The 20,188-nt window shown below is 42.3% G+C and overlaps 1 protein-coding gene across 1 annotated transcript; it reads left to right on the plus strand.

Annotated features, from left to right (window-relative positions):
- Positions 1 to 6,377: 6,377 nt before the first annotated feature.
- Positions 6,378 to 9,639, plus strand: LOC133921196 (lysine-specific histone demethylase 1 homolog 1-like). Its single transcript, XM_062365982.1, has one exon. It carries the CDS (start codon positions 6,508 to 6,510, stop codon positions 9,103 to 9,105), a length of 2,598 nt encoding a protein of 865 aa, XP_062221966.1. The 5' UTR covers positions 6,378 to 6,507; the 3' UTR covers positions 9,106 to 9,639.
- Positions 9,640 to 20,188: the final 10,549 nt, after the last annotated feature.

The following is a 20,188-nucleotide window of genomic DNA, read 5'->3' on the forward strand; positions in this document are numbered from 1 at the left end:
GCACTGCTAAAAGTCTCAAACCCTTAGCCCCAGACGATGCGCCCAGCAATACCAAAACACGCAACTAGTGATAGCAACAGGTGAATGTGCTAATTACCAAGCTGTCCTATAAAAAATCTAGAAGGCAAATAGATTTCGTTTTAAAAATTCAATTTTATTTTTAAATAGATATTGTCTTAGTTTTTTAAAGTAATATTTTATATGTTTCAATTCAATGACTACGCTAGATTAGTGACTTATATACTATTAATTAGATATTAGAGAAATCAAGAAGGATAGATATATCATATATAAAAGAATTTATTATAACTTTATTTTATATGTAAAAAAACAAAGATGTAACAACCTGCATGGAGTCTCAAACACACTGTTAATGGCCAATTCATCCGTCACCAAGAACATTGTTTAGTTATTAATCTCCCCTCCTTGCTCTGCACCAATCAGCCATTAACAACAGGGCCGGGCTAATCAACCGGTCGCTGTCAGCCGTCAGACGGGGCTAGTACTAAATCCCCTTGTGAGCACTAGCATTGGCTGGCCATTAACATGTTTCTTTACCAGCAAGTAACGAGGCGAATTAAACATTGGCTAGAATGATTAGTAAAGGTAGGTATATTATCTGTTTATTAGATATTAAATTCTATATTTATTGCTTGTGTGTTTCATTAAAACAAAAAAATGTTTAGTGATAAGGGAGATGTATCTGTTGATAACGAGACGTGTACGTGTATAATGATGATGATGATGATGTAAAGGAGTTTTACTTAGTATTTCTAAAAGATCAGCAAGCAACAGGAGGGTGAAGGTCTCGTAGGAAGCCATGGGGTAAGGTGACGCAGACGCCGGAACGAAAAAATCCAACAGCGATGGATCCATCCCGAGCCTTGTTGGACTGCACGACAGATGGGTCGCCACCCGACGAATCATCCGCTGTATTATACTTGCTCCGTTTTCCGTTACGATGATGAGTGAATCTTAGCTGATGGCTGGCCGGTCTCGGGCAGCGAATATATGTCGTGCACGAGCCATCAACCGTCGCGGCGATGGCTTTTGTGCATCGTCTCTCTCTTCGTTTCTGCAAACCTGGCGTCTCTTTCGGCCAGGATGAGGGGCTTTTTTTTTTTTGGTCAACTCGCGCGGGGAATCATTAGCGGCCGCGGCCGCTGCGCCTTCCAGGCCAGCACGAAGCTTGCCGCGGTACGTCACGCGTAGGCGCAGCTGGTGTCCGTTTGCCGCGGCACGTCACGCGTAGGCGCAGCTGGAGGCCGCTGCGCCTAGCTTCCAGGCCAGCACGAAGCTTTGCTCGGACGTGAACTGCTCCGGTAGGTGGCAGACGAGACGATGGACGATCACCCAAAAATATCCGAATCGTGATGCCATAACTTGGTCTGTCCGTGGCCGGTGCCGTGCCGCCTTCTGTTCTTGATCTCGCCCCTGTGGCCATGTCCCCTTGAGCAATTTTTTTTTTAACAATAGGACATATTTCCACAAACTTCTTTGAAGACGTCTCGAACAAGATCACTCTGTTCACGTCCGCTCTATGTATGCTCGTGGGACTGTTCGGGCTCGTGGCTCGTGGCTCGAGCGCTCGTGTCGTGTTACGGACCGGACTAGCTAGCGCCCGGATGCTTCTTGAGCAAATTTAGCAGCAGAGATTGTGCCGAGCTGTCGGTCTTTTACTTATAGCTAAGAGCTTAGGAGTAAGGATAGCGGTGCGTACTGGGAACAACAAGGTAATGCGACCAGAGTACCCGGTGCCTGAGCACCTTAGAAGATCTCTCGTCATACCGCACCATGGAGAATGGAATCAGGGAGATGGCCGTACTGTCTCCGCAGTATCCGCGTTTCGATTTCGCCAGTATCTCACGTACGGGAGTGGTTCCATTTCCACTTGCACTGTGGTGGAAAATTTTGCCGCGTCCAGATGGTGCACGTTGCAGGATGCTCATTGCCGATTGCACTGCGCTCTACGCCATAATGGAATGGGGAGGTCCAACCGTGCAGGCCTATGGGCTAATAATAATTATGGGCCGTTGGGCTAACTCGGAATATAGCATGTTCGCAGTAGCTACCCTTTACATCTCTTACATCGTAGCGGTCAGCATGCTTGGGCTTTTAGATGGACTTTTGAGCATCGATTTGTGTCTAGTAACATGACACTGCTGCTGTAGATGTAGAGTTTCGTTCACGGCTACACTTCCAATACACACCAGCATGTCAGGTTTTGAAAGAAATACAAATATATTTTTTGAGGAAAAGAAATAGAAATATATGAGTGCAGCGCGTACGAAGTTCACATTAGTTTGGAAAAATCATATGCTTCCCACGATAAATGGTTCACAATAGAGCTTGCATTCTCTTGTTTTGCAAGAAGTTCCTACACGAATGGTTGACCCGAGAGCGATTCTTTGATCTACTAGCAGTGATTTGGCAACAGGAAATAAGGGGAGGTCACCTCTACCGCGATGGCAAAACAAAATTAGGAGACTTCATCAATTTCTTAGGGATGGACGAAGAATACTAATGAAGCCATTAAAAGGGAAAGGCAAGACCTAGAAAAAGCAAGCTTCCTCCATAAAAAGGTTGAAACAACTCTACTCTAACCTCATGAAGTGGATCTAAAACATTGATTTAAGGAGATATTGGTTCAGCTGCTTAGGGAGGAGAAAATAAAATGGTACTAGTGTGCTAAAATAATTAATTTATTAGAAGGTGATTGTAATACAAATTTTTTTTAGCTGGTATCAAATGAGAAACATAGGAAGGCTTGTATCTTCTAGTTAGAACATGGGGATCAAATTATCAGAGAAGAGGAGCAACTGAAATCATACATAACACAGTATTATTAAGGTCTTTTTGGCCCATCTGATAGTTCTGATATTACTATGGTTGAAGAGCACATGGATGATATTTCCCAAGTTTATAGTACTGATAATGAGAGGTTGACTGTGCCTTTTACTGAAAAAGACGTGAAAGAAACAATATTCCAAATAAAATATAACAAAGCACTTGAATCAAATGGATTCATAGCTGAATTCTACCAAGTATTTTGGAAAATCATTAAAGGTGACCTGATGTCATTTCGTGACTTCTATAAAGGAAATTTGCCTCTCTTTAGCCTCAATTTTGGTATAATAACTCTATTACCAAAAATGAAGGATGTGGCACAAATAAAATAATTCAAATCTATTTGCTTGCTTAATGTGACCTTTAAGATTTTCACCGAGGTTGCGGTGAACAAGATCTCTAATCTTACAGAGAATGTAATTAGACCTTTACAAACTGCGTTTATGCCAGACATAAATATCATGAAAGGGGTAGTTATCTTACATAAGATGAATCATAAGAAGCTAAATAGGGTCATCCTTAAACTTGACTTTGAAAAATCATATAATAGGGTTAAATAACCTTTCCTACAACAAATTTTAAGGATGAAGGGCTTCTCACCTCAATGGTGTAGCTAGATAAAGCACTTTGTAACAAAAGGCAGTGTGAGGGTAAAAGTAAATGATGACGTTGGGTTTTTTTTTTCAAACAAAGAAAGGTCTAAGGCATGAGGACCCTTTATCTCCAAGCTTGTTTAACCTAGTTGTTGATACACTAGCAATTCTAACAGCGAGAGCTAAGGAGGATGGGCAGATAAATGGTATTGTCCATCATTTAATAAATAATGGTACTATAATATGTAGATGATACTATCTTCTTTATAGAACATGATCTTGAACATGCCAAAAATATGAAACTCTTGCGTTGCGCATTTGAGTAATTATCAGGCTTAAAGATTAATTTCTATAAAAATAAATTATTCTGTTATGGTGAAGCAAAAGATCATGAAGAACAATACACACAGTTGTTTAGGTCTGTGATGGGTGGCTATCCATTTAGATATTTGTGAATTCCTATGCATCGTAGAAAAATAAGTAACAAAGATTGAAAGATAATAGAAGAGCATTTTGAAAAGAAACTAAGCACTTAGAAGGACAAACATCTATCTTATAGGGGTGTTTAGTCTTAATCAATTATGTCTTAAACAGTCTAGCTATGTGCTTTATTTGAGATATCAAAAGGGGTTTTGAAAAAATTGGAATACTACCGATCCAGATTTTTTTGACAAGGTGATGAATAAAAGAGGAAGTATAGACTAGCTAAGTGAAATATATTATGTAGATTAAAAGATCAGGGAGGCTTGGGGATTCAGGACCTAGCATCCAGAATAAGTATCTTTTAAGCAAATGGTTATTCAAATTGATTGATGAAGATGGGCACTAGCAACAGTTACTTAGAAAGAAATATCTAGGTAAGAAAACTACAGTTCAAGTGGAAAAACATCCAAGAGACTCACAAATCTGGTCCAAATTAATGAATGCCAAAGATATGTTTCTAAATTATGGAAAATTTAGATTACAAAATGACGCTCAAATTTATTTTTAGAGGATAAATGGCTAGGTTCGACCACCTTAAGTGAGTAATTTCCCATCCTGTATAATGTTACTAATAGAGATAAGCCATTGTTGCTGAGGTCCTTAGCTATAAGCCAATCAATGTTTTTTTTCAAATGTATTTAGTTAGGAATAGATTAGAAGGTAGGACCAGGCTCATAGATAAGGTCAACAACATTGAACTGATTGATGAACCTGATCGTTTTAGTTGGTCTTTGCATCACAGTGGATAGTTTTTGGTTCATACAATGTACAAGGCGGCGCTTAATAATGACATTATATACAACAACAATTTTTTATAGTGTTTACAACTTTCATTAAAAATAAAATTTTCGTATGATACCTACATAGAGGGATGATTCTTACAAAAGATAACTTGGTTAGAAGAAATTGGCAAGGCAATAAATGATGTTGTTTTTTTTAATTTTCTAGAGACAATTTAATATCTCTTCTTTAAATGCAATTTTGCTAAGTTTATATAAAAAATTATTCAAATTACTTTTGATTTACGACCTCCAACAAATATTACTAATATGTTTGAGTCATCACTAATTAGAATTGGGAATAATCTCAAGAAGCAAATTATGGTTAGAGTACCAGCCATTTGTTAGGCTATTTAGCTTAGTCACAGTGATATTGTTTTTTACAAAACATCAAAACACTCTTCAATACAGGTTATCTACATAAATACATACTAGATTCGGCTGGTCATTACTCAGAAAAAGGAGGAGAGAGACTTGATTCGGCTGGTCATTACTCAGAGACCACTATGATAGACATCTTCACCAAATTTAAGTGGAGATTTAGCAATAGATCAAGTGTTTAAAATGGACATGGATGCTGTTTTTAAATCTCCATTTTCATTTTGTCGTGCGTTGGATAATGAGTAGACTGATTCTATTCCAAAGGAGGAATTTTTGTAATAAGGAGCGGTTAGATACATCTCTTATGTAGAGGCTGAGATAGTTTTATTTTCTGCATGAAGTAAACTCCTACTCGCGCAAAACAAAAAGGCACGATACACCCAGCACTTCGTCACTTCGTGGCGGCACAGTACTATTGTGTGCTATTCGCGTTAGCTTCTCGGTCACGTAAATTGGAAGAATACTCTTCTCGACTTATTTTATGGACTAAATTTCGTAAAACTACATATATTTTTAATAAAATTATCACAAAACTATATATTTTAATAATAATTCTATAAAACTATACATTAGTATCAATTTTACCACAAAACTACAGATTTTTAATAAAATTATCACAAAACTATATATTTAAAAAATAATTATATAAAACTACATATTTATTTTATCGTAAAACTATAGATTCTAGATGACTTATTCCTAGCTTTATTATCATAACGATCGAGTCTGCTTACAATCCCACAATAATTATTAGCTTATAAAATGGACCGTCCGGAAACTCATGAAACTACAGATACTTTGGTAAAATTATCGCAAATCGTAAAATTATAGATTTAAGCAACAATTTCACAAAATTACAGATTTAACGTCGATTTTATCATAAAACTGCAAATTGTATCGCATTCCTGTTAACCTGACAAATAGATCATGCTTGTAGTTACATGAACTCTTAGACGATCTGTTTTATGAGCTGGTAGCTGCTATGAGACTACAAGTGAAGTATGATCGTTATGGTAACGGAGCTGTAAACAACTTATCTAAATTATGTAGTTTTACAATAAAATCGGTGTTAAATCTGTACTTTTTAGTTTTATAAAATTATTGTTTAATTCTATAGTCTTACGATAATTTTATAAAAAATATCTGAAATTTTACGATAAAATAAATCTCTAATTTTATAGAACCATGGTTCAAATTTATAGTTTTACCATAATTTATAGTAATTTTGAGAAATTTCCTCCATTTTATGTGAAAACATTGCATCGGGCCACGTCTCTTCCCTCCCGAGTGCTTGAGTGGTTCCCGTCGCCTCGTCGTTCGCTCCGCACAGTGCCGGCCCTAAACCAACCCCTGAACCCTCCCAAATTCCCCAAATCCCCCGCTCCCACCCGCCTAGCTCGCCGCAACCCACCCTGCAAATCCCAATGGAGGAAGGCAGCAAGGTGCAAGCGCCGCCCCCGTTCCACGCCGAAGCGGCGGAGCAGCCCCCTCCCGTTCCGATGGACCAAGACGAGGAGCGGGAAGCGGCCGCGGAACCCATGGAGGACGGAGAACCCGCAGATGCCTCCGAGGCTGCGGATCCCATAGAGGACGGAGAAGCGGCCGGAGACGCCGCGGCGGCCGCGGAGCCCATGGAGGACGACGCGCCCACGTCCTCCCCAACCCCGTCCGCGCCCTCCGCCACCGCGGCCGTGGACGACTCCACCATCGCGCGGAAGCGCCGCCGCCGGAAGAAGCAGTTTCCCGGCATGATCCCCACGGCTGGAGTCCGCGTCCTCCGGGGCTCTTCCTCCTCCTCCGCCCACACCGCGGCGCATCTCTCCGGTGTCCCGCGCCGCCGGGGGCGTCCCCCGACCTCCTCCTCCCTCCGCCTCGCCCGTGAGCTCGACTCAGAGGCCCTCATCGCCCTCGCCGCGGGGTTCCCTGCGGATTCCCTCTCGGAGGACGAGATCGCGGCCGGGGTGCTCCCACGCATTGGCGGCACCGATCAAGCCAACTACCTCGTCGTCCGCAACCACATCATCGCGCTCTGGCGTTCTAACCCCCTCTCCTATATCGCAGCTAACGCCGCGCTCGCCTCTATTCGCGCCGAGCACGCGCCCCTCGTTGCTGCGGCGCATTCCTTCCTGTCCGACCACGCGTACATCAATTTTGGCTTTGCCCCCTCCGTCCTCTCCCTTCCCCCACGGCCTCCACCCTCATTTCCTTCCCCATCCGTCCTCATTGTTGGCGCTGGCCTTGCTGGTCTGGCCGCAGCACGCCACCTGATATCACTTGGCTTCAAGGTGGCCGTTATCGAAGGCCGACTCCGCCCTGGCGGCCGGGTGTTTACCAAGACAATGCGATCTTCCGCTGCAGAGTATCCCGACATTACTGCTGCTGCTGACCTTGGAGGCAGCGTGCTCACCGGTATCAATGGGAATCCCCTTGGTGTCATCGCGCGGCAGCTTGGATTCCCACTCCACAAGGTGCGGGACAAATGCCCGCTTTATCTTCCTGATGGCCGCCCTGTTGACCCTGACATGGATGCCCGTGTTGAGGCTGCCTTTAATCAGCTTCTCGACAAAGTTTGCCAGTTGAGGCAGGTGATTGCAGATGGCGTGCCGCACGGCGTTGATGTGTCACTGGGCATGGCACTTGAGGCATTCCGGGCGGCTCATGGTGTTGCAGCTGAGCCAGAAGAAAGGATGCTTCTGGATTGGCATCTGGCAAACCTGGAGTATGCCAATGCTGCCCCTCTTGCTGATCTTTCCATGGCCTTCTGGGACCAGGATGATCCGTATGAAATGGGCGGAGACCACTGCTTTATTCCTGGTGGGAATTCTCAATTTGTCCGTGCACTCGCTGATGGCATCCCCATATTCTATGGGCAGAATGTGCGTAGGATACAGTATGGGTGCGATGGTGTGATGGTGCACACTGATAAGCAGGCGTTTCGTGGTGAGATGGTGCTGTGCACAGTTCCTCTTGGCGTGCTCAAGAGGGGTGACATCAAGTTTGTGCCTGAGCTGTCAGCTCAGAAGAAAGAGTCCATCCAAAGATTGGGTTTTGGGCTTCTTAACAAGGTTGTGATGTTGTTCCCTTATGATTTCTGGGATGGCAGGATCGATACATTTGGTCACTTGACAGAGGACTCTGGTCAGCGTGGTGAGTTCTTCCTGTTCTATAGCTATTCTTCTGTCTCAGGAGGGCCATTGCTCATCGCCCTTGTTGCTGGGGAGTCAGCTGTCAAGTTTGAGAAGATGTCACCAATGGAAAATGTTGAGAAGGTGCTGGACACACTTAGGAAAATCTTTTCACCCAAGGGGATCGAGGTTCCAAACCCACTGCAGGTGATATGCACTCGATGGGGCACTGACAGATTTACATACGGATCATACTCATATGTGGCTATTGGGGCTTCTGGTGATGATTATGACATTTTGGCCGAGAGTGTGCACAATAGAGTTTTCTTTGCTGGGGAGGCAACAAACAGGCGGTACCCTGCAACAATGCATGGAGCTCTGCTTAGTGGGTACAGGGAGGCTGCCAACATTTTAAGAGCAGCTAGAATGAGGGCAAGAAAGGTTGACTCACCTGAGAAGATGAATGTTAATAGTGAAGTCAAAATGGATGTTAATGGCGAAGTCAAAATGGATGTTATTGGCACAGTCAAAATGGATGTTAATGGTGAAGTCAGAGGCAATGTTAAAGATGGCAAGATTGATCTGGATGATCTCTTCCGTTCTCCTGATGCTACTTTTGGGGGTTTCTCAGTTCTCCACGACCCATCTACCTCTGAACCTGATTCAATGTCATTGTTGCGTGTTGGAATTGGTGCTAGAAAGTTAGGCTCTGGTTCACTTTTCCTCTATGGCTTAATAATGAGAAAGAATGTAGTTGAGCTGGCTGCAATTGGGGGAGATGAGCAACGGTTGAGTACAATGTACCGAGATTTTGGGACAAAACTTGTCGGATTGGATAGCTTGGGTGATGCTGGAGAAAGCCTTATCTCTCGGATAAAGTCTGCTGCTAGGAAGTAGTACTGATTTTTGGTATGTTTAAATGGTTCACTCTCACCTGTAATAGTTGTCAGCTCTGAGCACTGAGTTGGTATGCTCAGCATAGTCACTGACCTTGCAAGTAATTCATTCATTTCATTAATTGCCTTATACCACTTGACTCTCATCAAGATGTAAGTTCTGCCATGTTCTGCTGATAAAAACAACGGAGAATAATCAAAGATCATAATACCACGTGAAACAATGTAAGATTCCGATCAGCACTTTTTGTTCATACGTGGTATATGATAAATCTCTCTTGACACCTCTGTAGTGACATTATTAGGTGCACAGTTATGTTAGGGATATTATTTTTATGATGTAGCACTTGTTACTTTGTTAGCATGTGATCTGACCTCTTGGGGCTCAATAATTTATCTAAATGACCTATCCCCTCTATAATGTCATGGGAAAATGTGGAGAACAAAAGGATCCGAGGTTCCTGATGATCCGAACATATTACTATTTTGGTGAGGTCTGAGGTGATAAATACTTGAGTCTTGTTCTCGTTGGTTACATTTTTTCCGAGTTGTATGTTGGTTCCTTGTTTAATGCCATGTTCTGTGGTTACATGTTAGCTTTCTTTATTCTCGGATGAGATTCTGTAAGCAACTACTAAATGGGTTGGTTATTCCTTTTCTTCGTTGAGCTGTGTGGAAAGAATCTTCTTCTTAGTAACATTTTTAGAATAGTTTGATCAGCAATATTATCCATTCTTCTACCTGGCAGTTTATCAATTTCTGTGGCCTAAGGATGTTTCTATGAGGTCACAAGATATTAGCATTAGGAGTACATAATTTGCGAAGGATCTGCTTCTATTTCTCCGAGATGCAGGAAATAATAGTTTTAGTTGCTTAAATAGGTAAGATGAATAATTTCAGCAGCATGCTAGATAATCCAAATCCCGATTTAACATCATTTCGTGTTTTTGTCAAAGAGATATCAGATAACTTTTTTTTCAGCTCCCTCATAGTATGAATTTTATTTACTTTCATCTAAACATGATTGTGATACAACTGTAAGGGATATTATGGACTGTAATTTGAGGAACAAAAATGCCTTCCAGTTTGTCCTACCATGGTATCTGCTCAGACCTCTGCTGCTTTTCTTTTTATCAAATACTTTGATTTTAGTGCTTTACATGATTCATTTTCTTAACATTCAGATATCAATGATTTCATATGTAACACCAATATTTTTTAAAGAAAAATGTTACAGCAGGCTATCTAAGTGGACCCTTTGGGGCTGCTTGGAACAAACCAAACTTTGCAATATCTTGGATAAAATTAGCATTTTACCTGGTTGTTTATTTGTTTCACTGGCATACAAATATAGTGATATCCTTCTGTAATTCTGTTAGGCTATCTGAAACTGAGAAAATTCTGCAGCATGGCGTTCATGTTTCGGTGTGGTTCATCAACACGCATCAGCTGTTTGATTGTTTGGATACCGTAAAAAATAACATATATATGATTTCTCGTCTCGTCCAGGTAACACTACAGCCTTTTGCATTATGGTCTGACTTAAGATGGCAACCTTAGCAATGGCGGTTGACACCGCAGGTATACACGAACTCAAGAAAACACAGGCTGAATCACTTTTAAATCTTAAAAAGTTGATAGTTTACTCAGTTCTCATTGTTACTATTCCTTCACAAAGAGAGCTTGTATGTAGCAATTGTATTCAGATGCCAAGCTCCTTTTGACACCTTAAATATGTGGTTAGTTGGTAATGCCAGGCGACCCTACGCCTTGACTTGCCTTTTTGTCACGCATCCTGCGCTAATTGCTCAGTATGATCGTTCTAAGTGGTGTTATTGGTCCTCTATATTTTTAGTTCCGCTCACTTTGATGCAGTTTGTCGTTTGTTTTTGTTGTCAGTGAGCTAGCACTATCAGATTTCTATCCTGTGCTGTTTAGTTTAGCGCGCGACATTGTTTCCCCTTGCTCCAGTATTTCACTGCTGAGTTTGCGGCAGATTTTGTGATATCCAGTTTATATATTTAGGATTCATACTCTTATAGGAATTGGATATTGAGCTGAAATTTGGCGACTCTTTTGACTACTCACGTTTAAGACAGTTTTAACTTTTGAATCATCCGTGCTTGTTGACCTATTTGTCACAGTGACGGTATCAGAGTTTCTGAGGTATGCTTCCGGTCTCTGAACTTCGCCCCCAGACAATTTAGTTTTGTTCATTTTCCATTCTACTTAGATTACTGGCCCCTGGATATGCTTTTGCTTCTTACTGGCAAGTGGTGTAAGGCCACCCAAGGTGTGAACATGTTTATCTCTGCGAAATGCAAGTGGTGGCAACTCAAGGATAGAGAAAGAACTCCCGTGTTTGGCCTAAAACCAGCGAGTAGATTTCATGTTGTACTAGTGGAACTGTTAGGCGCTGGTGGTGTTACTTGGTCGCATCCCACATGGATATAAAGTGGCCATCTACCAACCTGCCGTTTGACATTGATGACCATGTCAAAATCCTAGCTCTTCTGTTGTCTGCACAACCGGTCCAGATCCGTGACCAATCAGTGCCGCTCCCAAACCGCCTATCGATCCAGTGCATTTAGAGATCTGTATCAGCAGTAGCATAGCCTTGTACTGTTGTACACTAGCGGCTTCATGTGCGATGCATTTGCAGTGTACATATAGATAGTGCGTGGCAGTAGTATTTTATCTGACATTAGTGAGAGGATGTAGTTACTCCTGTAGTCTTATTGGACTCGTTTCGTACTCCTCGAGGAGGCAGGGGGACCTGAGGGGTGCGTCGGACAGAAGCGAATTTTATAGTATATTGTCTTATGAATTTTTTTTTATGATACGTATCTATTTTTTCTCTTCAGCTCATATATTAAATTATGAGATGAATGATATGAATGAAGTCTCGTGAGAATTTTTTTACATAGAATTTTATAGTATTTACTTCTGAGTGGGAGCCATTGATTGTGTTGAGAACGTACCTTGGAGTAGCAGGTACCAGGTACCAAATGCAGAGCGACGGTGATGGATTATGTCGGTGTCAGCTAGCAACTGTGCAGGCAGCCAGAGAACCAGTATAGAGTTATGGCTAGCTCTACCGACGAAGGGGTCGAACAACAAACTCTATCGAGAGCTGGCAATTCTCACGACCGACATTAATGGTCCAGCCTTGGCCATGGCCTACACATTGCATACTTGCTTCTATTCGTCCTTTTCCAATGTGGTATGGGAAAAGATAAGAGAAGAGTTCAAGCTTGAGAGTTCAGAGAATGGAGGACGCTTGGATTATTTCCAGCTAGATGAATTGTTTTCAATTTGGGGAAATTATTCCTGAAGAGCTTTCATATGGATTCCTGCTTTTATGGAGCGCAGCTAGATGGTGGTCACTGATCAGTGACGCTGCTTGGAACGTCCAAACCAATCCTCATCAGCAACCAACCCACCTTGAATTCCTACAGTAATGGATGAGCTAACAGTCTCTAGTCCGCTGATCATATGCTTTCATCACTGCTCTGTACTTTTGAGCAACTAATGCTCATTCATTCATAGCATCCAGCTGGGTTGATCACTCGCGCGCTTAATCTATGGAAGTGGTAACGGAAGTCGGGGGGACAACACCATGGCTTAGCTTTGTGGAAGCACCACTGACCCACTCACCTCCCTTGGCACGCCGTCTAATTAAGCACCCAAAACCACTCGAGATGGCACTTGGCGTTCGCAGTGAGGAGCCCATGACCAGATAGATAATGGGCGTCACCATCCGTCACAGAGGAGTGGGTCGGCTCAATGCGCGGTTGGGTTGGGTGTGGCCGTGTGGGGGCATTGCACAATGCACAGTCGCGCTACTCATCGCTCGTCATGTAGGCAGGCAGGCCGGCCGTTTCGCCTGGGTACCCACCACGGGCGGCGGGTAAGGCTCGGCGTCGGACAATGGCGCGCCACGCCGTCGTGCTAGTTCGTCCCACCGGTCCGTCCAACGAGCGTCCGCGCGTGGGACGATTTGCCGCACTGTCGCTGTTGTACCGGCTGCTGTCGTGCGAGCAGATGGAGATCGGTCGGAAGCCCCTGTTGACGTGCCATGCCGCCGTCTTGCTGCGCGTGCGCCCCTGCAGCGGCCCTGCAAGCCGCCAAGAGCCGGTGCCCCTGCGCACGATGACAACCCGCCTCTCAGTCAACAGAGGCAGGCAGGATTAGAAACACTAGCCTAGGGCATAGGACGATGATGAATCGAGTCGGTTCAAATCGGTCCAACTAGGAGTTTTAGGCTGAGTCGGCTGACCGGAATAAGAAAAGGGAAGATGTATCTGTCGGCTAGAAAGAATATAGAGAGATCGAAATTGAAATGAAAAACGGCATGCATAAATTTTGCAAATTAATCCTTGTGATTTTCTAAAAATTACGCAAATTCTAAAATTTTACCTATAAACTATAGGACTGTAGAAAAAAGCTTTTTTTTAAAGAAAAGTACCTCTAGAATCGAATTTTGCGTCTATTTTATAATTATATAGTATTTATTTCTATATTATTATTTAAATTATCTGTTATGCGTTTAAATTCAGTAATATTCATATCATAGTATAGAAATATTGGAAAATTTGCAGCAATTCAATTTAGCAACACGATGCAACTTTACTAACAGTAATACTTGTGTCATTTGAATATAAAGATGGCTGAGATCATGAACAAGGAGTTCATTGAGCTGTGTAGATGGCTGCAGCTATCTTACTTGGGTATCAGATGGTCAGATTGTACTTGGAGCAGAAAAGCTCTGCGCTGTCATTAGCTTAGGAACAAGTAGTGCAATGGTTTCCATAGAGGATGAAAATGTTCAGACATTTCATTTTCTCCGCCACCATCTTTCTCCCATTTTGAAGGATGGGTACATGGTAATGACCAGTGCTAAGGTAATATGGGATGCACTGTAAGAGCGTTTTGAGCGTCTTAAGTGCACCATCAAACTTCTCGCAGAGCAAGAATGAGTCCGACTCCGTTTCTGTGACTTCAAGCATGTCAGAGAGTATAACTCTATATTGCAACATATTTGCACACTACTGTGTCTCTGCGGGAAAGAGATATAACTCTATGTTGCAACATATTTGCACACTACTGTGTCTCTGTGGGGAAAGAGATAACAGAAGAGGAGAAATTGAGAAGACTATCTCCACTTTCCACCCGAATGCGGTAAAATCCGCACGCAATCACCGTCAATCTAATTATAAGAAATATTCTAAACTGATTGATGTGTTGCAACTCCATAATGTTCATGGCGAAGTCATAAATAATAACTTCTTATCCCAACCGCAAGAGAATAGCAGTGGCCTAGAAGTCCATCACAGTTCTTTCAAAGTGCGCAAGAACCGCAATAAGAAGCAGGGGAAGGGATGAAAAAAAAGTGGTGGCAGACAAAGTCAAGCCTGGTGATGATAATGGCAAGACAAAGATAGAAGTCAAGCCATATGGTGAGCAAAACTAGATATACTATAAGTGTAGTGTTTGGAGTCATTGGTCCCGAATCTGCAAAGCACCAAAACATGTTGTGGAAGCATATCGGAAAACAAAAAAGGAGCAGCCATAAGCACACCTCACTATTGCAGTGGGGATGGAAGTGGACAAAGAAGCACTAGTTGAAAGGGAAGCATCTCACATGGAAATTGATGACGCTCCCACATTGGCAGTGAAAGACCTCCCAATTAATGATGTGGAGGCCTCTACTTTTCCCTCCTTCACTGCTATAGAAGATGCCACGAATGATGAAGCGGAAAAGAAAGTCATTGAAGATGAAGTGGACGGATATTTCGCATACTCTATCTAGAATTAGAGTAATTAGTCATTTAGTTAGTTCCTGATTTAGAAGGATTGAATGAATAAATGTAAGCTCTAGAAAAGCAAACCTAGCTGCAAACAATTGTTTTCGATAGTTAATGAAGCGTTTAGTCTTGTTGCTACTTCCTTGTATAGAATGATTGAATGCTTTATTTATGGAATATGTGTGGCACCCGCATGTAGGAAGTGTGTATCGTGGATAGTGGAACCATAGACACTATCTTAAGAGAAAGATGTATTTTCAGTCTATTAGAAATAGCTCTGAAAAATGATGACTGTCACTGGTAGTGATAAATGCATAATATGTTCTAGAAAAGCAACTGTCGGAGGATTAACTCCTGTCGCAGGGATCTCGAGAGACCCCTTTTTAGAGATTCGGGCGGGGGGATGATCCTGAATAAGTTCGTCGAAGAAATGAATGAGAGCGGATGTAAATGCAACGGCCGATGGTGGGTGATGATCGATCTAATGCAAAGGGAAGTAAATGCACCGGAGTTTAGACAGGTTCGGGCCGCTCGGGGGCGTAATAACCTACTCCTGTATGGATGCAATAACTATCCTGAGAGAGATCCCTCAAAGATGTAGCTGGTTACAAGTATATTGTGCCTAACTAAGAGCTTGAGGCTCCTTATTCTTGGGCAGGGACTACGGTCTTGTTCTTGATGCTTCTGTGCCCGATGCTTACGGTCTCTTCTTCCTTTTTCTACTTCGCCCTCCCCCTTCTCTTCTGTGCGCCGACTCTTTTATGCGTTCGCCGGCCGCGACATGCCCCGAACGGAAAGGAGGGGGCACAAGTTCCAAGACGCCGCGACTGGGAGAGACGTCATCATTTTGCCTAGGCGAAATGACCGGAGAGGTGGAAAACGCGGCGCACGCCCGGTCACTTGTCGCCATAAACGCCCTGGCAACGGGCGCCGTTGAGAGGGCCCACCGGGCAGCCGCAGAGCTACCCGGCGTGCCCGCCCTGTCTTGTTCTTCTGCCACGGCAGGGCGGCAGGCGGAATGCCTTGATCCTGGCGATGTTACCCCGAGATACAACGGATGGCATGGGACGGGACCCGTGCAATTAATAGCCCCACGCCTCTCTGCCAAGACGTGGCAGGAACTGACACTGCGGCGGGAGCAGTTGGGAATGTCAGGCCGCGCATGCTCATTAAATACGGCCTCAGACCTCTGACCGATTGACACCTCGTCGGCGGGCCCCTCGGGGGGCCTTTCTAGGTCGTCGGGGCACCGAGTGCTCGGGGATACTGTTCACCTCCCCGAGCACTCTCTCCCGAGAATGCTTATCCTCGTCCTCGGGGCACCGGGTGCTCGGGGGTACCGTTTACCTCCCCGAGTATTTTCTCCCGAGCACTCTTGTACGAACCTTCGAGGAACCGAGAGCCCGGGGGCTGCCACGCGCAACCCCGAGCACTCTCTCCCGAGCACTTTTGGTACAGATCTTTTGGGGAACCGAGAGCCCGGGGGCTGCCACGCGCAACCCCGAGCACTCTCTCCCGAGCACTTTTACATTGACCCTCGCGGAACCGTACGCCCGGGGACTACTACGCGCAGCCCCCGAGCACTCTCTCCCGGAACTTAGCTCTTCTGATCGTCGGGGGACTAGGGTGCTCGGGGGTGACCGGACACCTCCCCGAGCACTTTCTTCCCGTTACTTAGACTCTGCGGGTCATCGGGGGACTGAGGTGCTCGGGGACCAAGGACTGTGGCCCCGGGCACCTTCTCCCGGAACTTAGACTTTCCTCACCTCGCGGGGGGAACCTCGCGGGATGGTGACACGTGGCGGACGGCTGGCCTGGCCTCGGGACTCAGGGACCCCCAGTTCCTGATACACCGACAGCAACAATCATACTACCTATGAGAACTTGCATATTGAAGAAGCATTGTTGTACCCTAAATCTATAAGAAATCTCTTAAGTTTTAAAGACACTTGCGCTAATGGTTTCCATGTAGAAACTGATGAAGAAGATGGTATGAAGTACCTACACATCACTAAGTGTGATAGCGAAATGAAAATACTAGAAAAAATTTGCTCCATGAGCAGTGGCTTTTACTACAGTCGCATTAGGGCATTTGAAGTGTTCACTACCTTGAAGACTATGTTTTGTAATACACAATTATTCTCTCTATAGTATGATAGATTAGATCACCCTGGTCTTAGAATGATGAGAAACATAATTACTAACTCACAAGATCATGGTATAAATGTGAAGAATTTTCCGAATCATGAAGATTTTGTATGTCATACATGTGCTATCGAGAAATTAATTATAAGACCGTCTACCTTGAAGGTACAAAATGAAATCCCTGCATTCTTGGACTGAATCCAAAGGGATATTTGTGGTCATATTTAGCCGCTTTCTGATCTGTTTCGATACTTTATGGTATTAATAGATGCATCCTTGAAGTGTTCGCATGTATGTCTATTATTTACTCGTAATCAAACCTTTGCAGAGTTGATCTCGCAGATCATGCAAATCAGGAATAATTTTCTAGATCATTGAGTGAAATCCATTAGAATGGACAATGCTGGAGAATTTATTTTTAAAGCGTTCGATGATTATTGTACTGGTATAAGAATTAAAGTTGAACATTATGTACCGCATATTTATACCTAGAATGGACTAGCTGAAGCACTGATAAGAAGAATAAAGTTCATTACTAGACCTTTGTTGCAGCATTGAATATGTTTGCTACATGTTAGGGACACGCAGTCTTACATGCGACAGCTCTCATTAATTATATATCATTCTTCTATAACATCTATTCACCCATGCAACTAGTGCAAGGAGTAATTTCGGAGATTTCTCATTTACGTAAATTTAGATGTATGATTTATGTGATAATATCGCTGCCACAGTGAACCGCTATGGGACCTTTAGACCTCTGCCAGATTATTTTTGTGATTTAAAGAGCGTAACTAAATCGCATGTGCCTACATGCAATGCATCAGAGAGGGTAGAAGCACGAAAAGAAGGCACACCTCACCTTATCTTAGGAGCTCTGAAAAATAAATAAAAGATAAGAAATCTAGTTCCTCAAGTTTCAAATAGTCGGAGACGCCTGACAAAAATAGAAATTGAGATCTTACCAATTTACCATAGCCGATCACAGAAATACCCTAAAGGAAAAAGAAAGGGAGCCAATTAAGACTTGCTGATGGTATGAAACCTCATAAAGTAGGCATGCTGGATTTGAATCTTCCCGCGTAGGAAGAAACCAACGAAAATACGCACGCTGAAATAGAAATTGACGCTGGTAAACTAAAGGGTCTTGCTCCAACAATAAGAAATAATGAAGAAGTACCTTAAAGAAATTATGATGAGCAAGATGAAGAAGTACCTAAAAAGTGCAACATGTGATGAAATAACAATGAATTATGTGAATTCAGGGGAATTATAGAACATAGCAACCACAATAGTCGATATATACTTCGCAAATAGAATTGTTATAGTTATAAATCATGACCCTGAGTCTACATTGCTCACTGAATATAGAATGTGGTTAGATTGGGAAGACTGATAGAAGGCAATAACAACTGAACTGTTATCCTTGAATAAAAGAGAGGTTTTTGGGCCAGTATTTGCATACCTCCCTACATCAAACTAGTAGGATACAAGTGGGTTTTTGTTCGTAAGAGGAATAAAAAGAATAAAATTGTGAGGTATAAAGCACGACTAGTGGTACAAGGTTTCACTCAATGACCAGTCGTTGATTATGAAGGTCTATTTCCCGATGATGGGTGGCATTACCTTAAGATATTTGATCTCAATGACACTCAAATTAGAGTTGAAAATGAAATGGATGGATGTTGTAACCGCATAGGAGCCTTGATTCAGACATTTATATGAAGGTACCTGAATGAATATCATTGCTGAATCAAGATAGAAGAAATAGACATATTTATAGCATATAATTGAAAAGGTCGCTATATAGGTTAAAACAGTCAGATCCCAGAATGGATTTTTTCAAATGAAGGTGATCTGAATATTATCGGTCCAGAAGAAGAAATAGAAGAAGCAAGTATGTACTTCAAGTATGAATTTGAAATGAAAGGTTTGGGTAAAATCAAGTTTTGCTTAGGTCCGCGGCTAGAGTATGTGACGGATAGAATTTTAGTACATCAGTCAAACTACACTTAGAAGGTGTTAGAGAGGTTTGATTTTTAAAATATCATTTTCCGCTAAAACCCCCATGATCGGAAGATCATTGAAAGCTGAGCAAGATCCCTATAGACCTAGAGAAAAGAGGGAGGAAGTATTAAGACCGGAATTCCCAATACAGCTTAGAGCCCACTAGAAGACATCGGAAGGGCGTGAATGATGTTCTGCGTTACTTGCAAAGTAACAAAGATTTGGGTCTATTCTACAGAAAGAATTAGGACCTGAGTCTGTTTGGATACGCAGATGCTATGTATATATCAGACTCGCATAGCGAAATCATAGACTAACTATGTTTTTCTATATGGTGGAATTACAATATCTTAAAAATCGTCAAAGCAAAGACTTGTATCTATTTCGATGAACCACTCGAAAATAATAACTTTATACGAAGCCGCACAAAGATGTGCATAGATTAAAAGAATGATCAATCATATACAACAGTCGTGCGGTTTAAACACTATTAACACCCCATCATTATTCATAAAGATAGTGTTGTACAAGTACAATCTAGATATACGGAAAGCTACTTAACGAAGTATATCAACCTAAGTTTTTATATGCTCATGAATTGCATAAGGTGAATGAAATAGAGGTAATACATACCAAGTCATGTAAAAAATCTTGTAGATTTATTCACTAAGTTTATCCATGTATCTAGTTTTGAAAGATTTGTTCGTGGTATTGAAATGATGAGGCTTAGAGGGTTGTACATTTCAAGAGGAGATTTTTCACATAATACTAATATGTGAAATTAAATCTTAGTCAAGAATATTAAGTACCCAAAATTAATCATAAAGGTTATATGAAGCATTTTGGATGAATTGTATTCTTTTTTTTTAGATGAGTTTTCCTGAAATTTCTCATATTAAGTTTGTTAATAAGACAATTCGTGTGACCATATCGTGAGCTATGTATTTTTTTTTTCAATTTTTCTTACTGGGTTTTAAGGGGTTTTGATAATACATATGTATTTTACGAGAAGTGTCAAAAAGAAAATATTAGGAAACCTAGAGTTTCACAATCGAATATGAACCGTCTAGATCTAATGAAAGATTCGATTATATTTCTTAGAGTTTTTTACACTATATATCCAAT

This window comes from Phragmites australis, chromosome 6 (assembly GCF_958298935.1).
Source record: "Phragmites australis chromosome 6, lpPhrAust1.1, whole genome shotgun sequence".
NCBI classification, from domain to species: Eukaryota; Viridiplantae; Streptophyta; class Magnoliopsida; order Poales; family Poaceae; genus Phragmites; species Phragmites australis.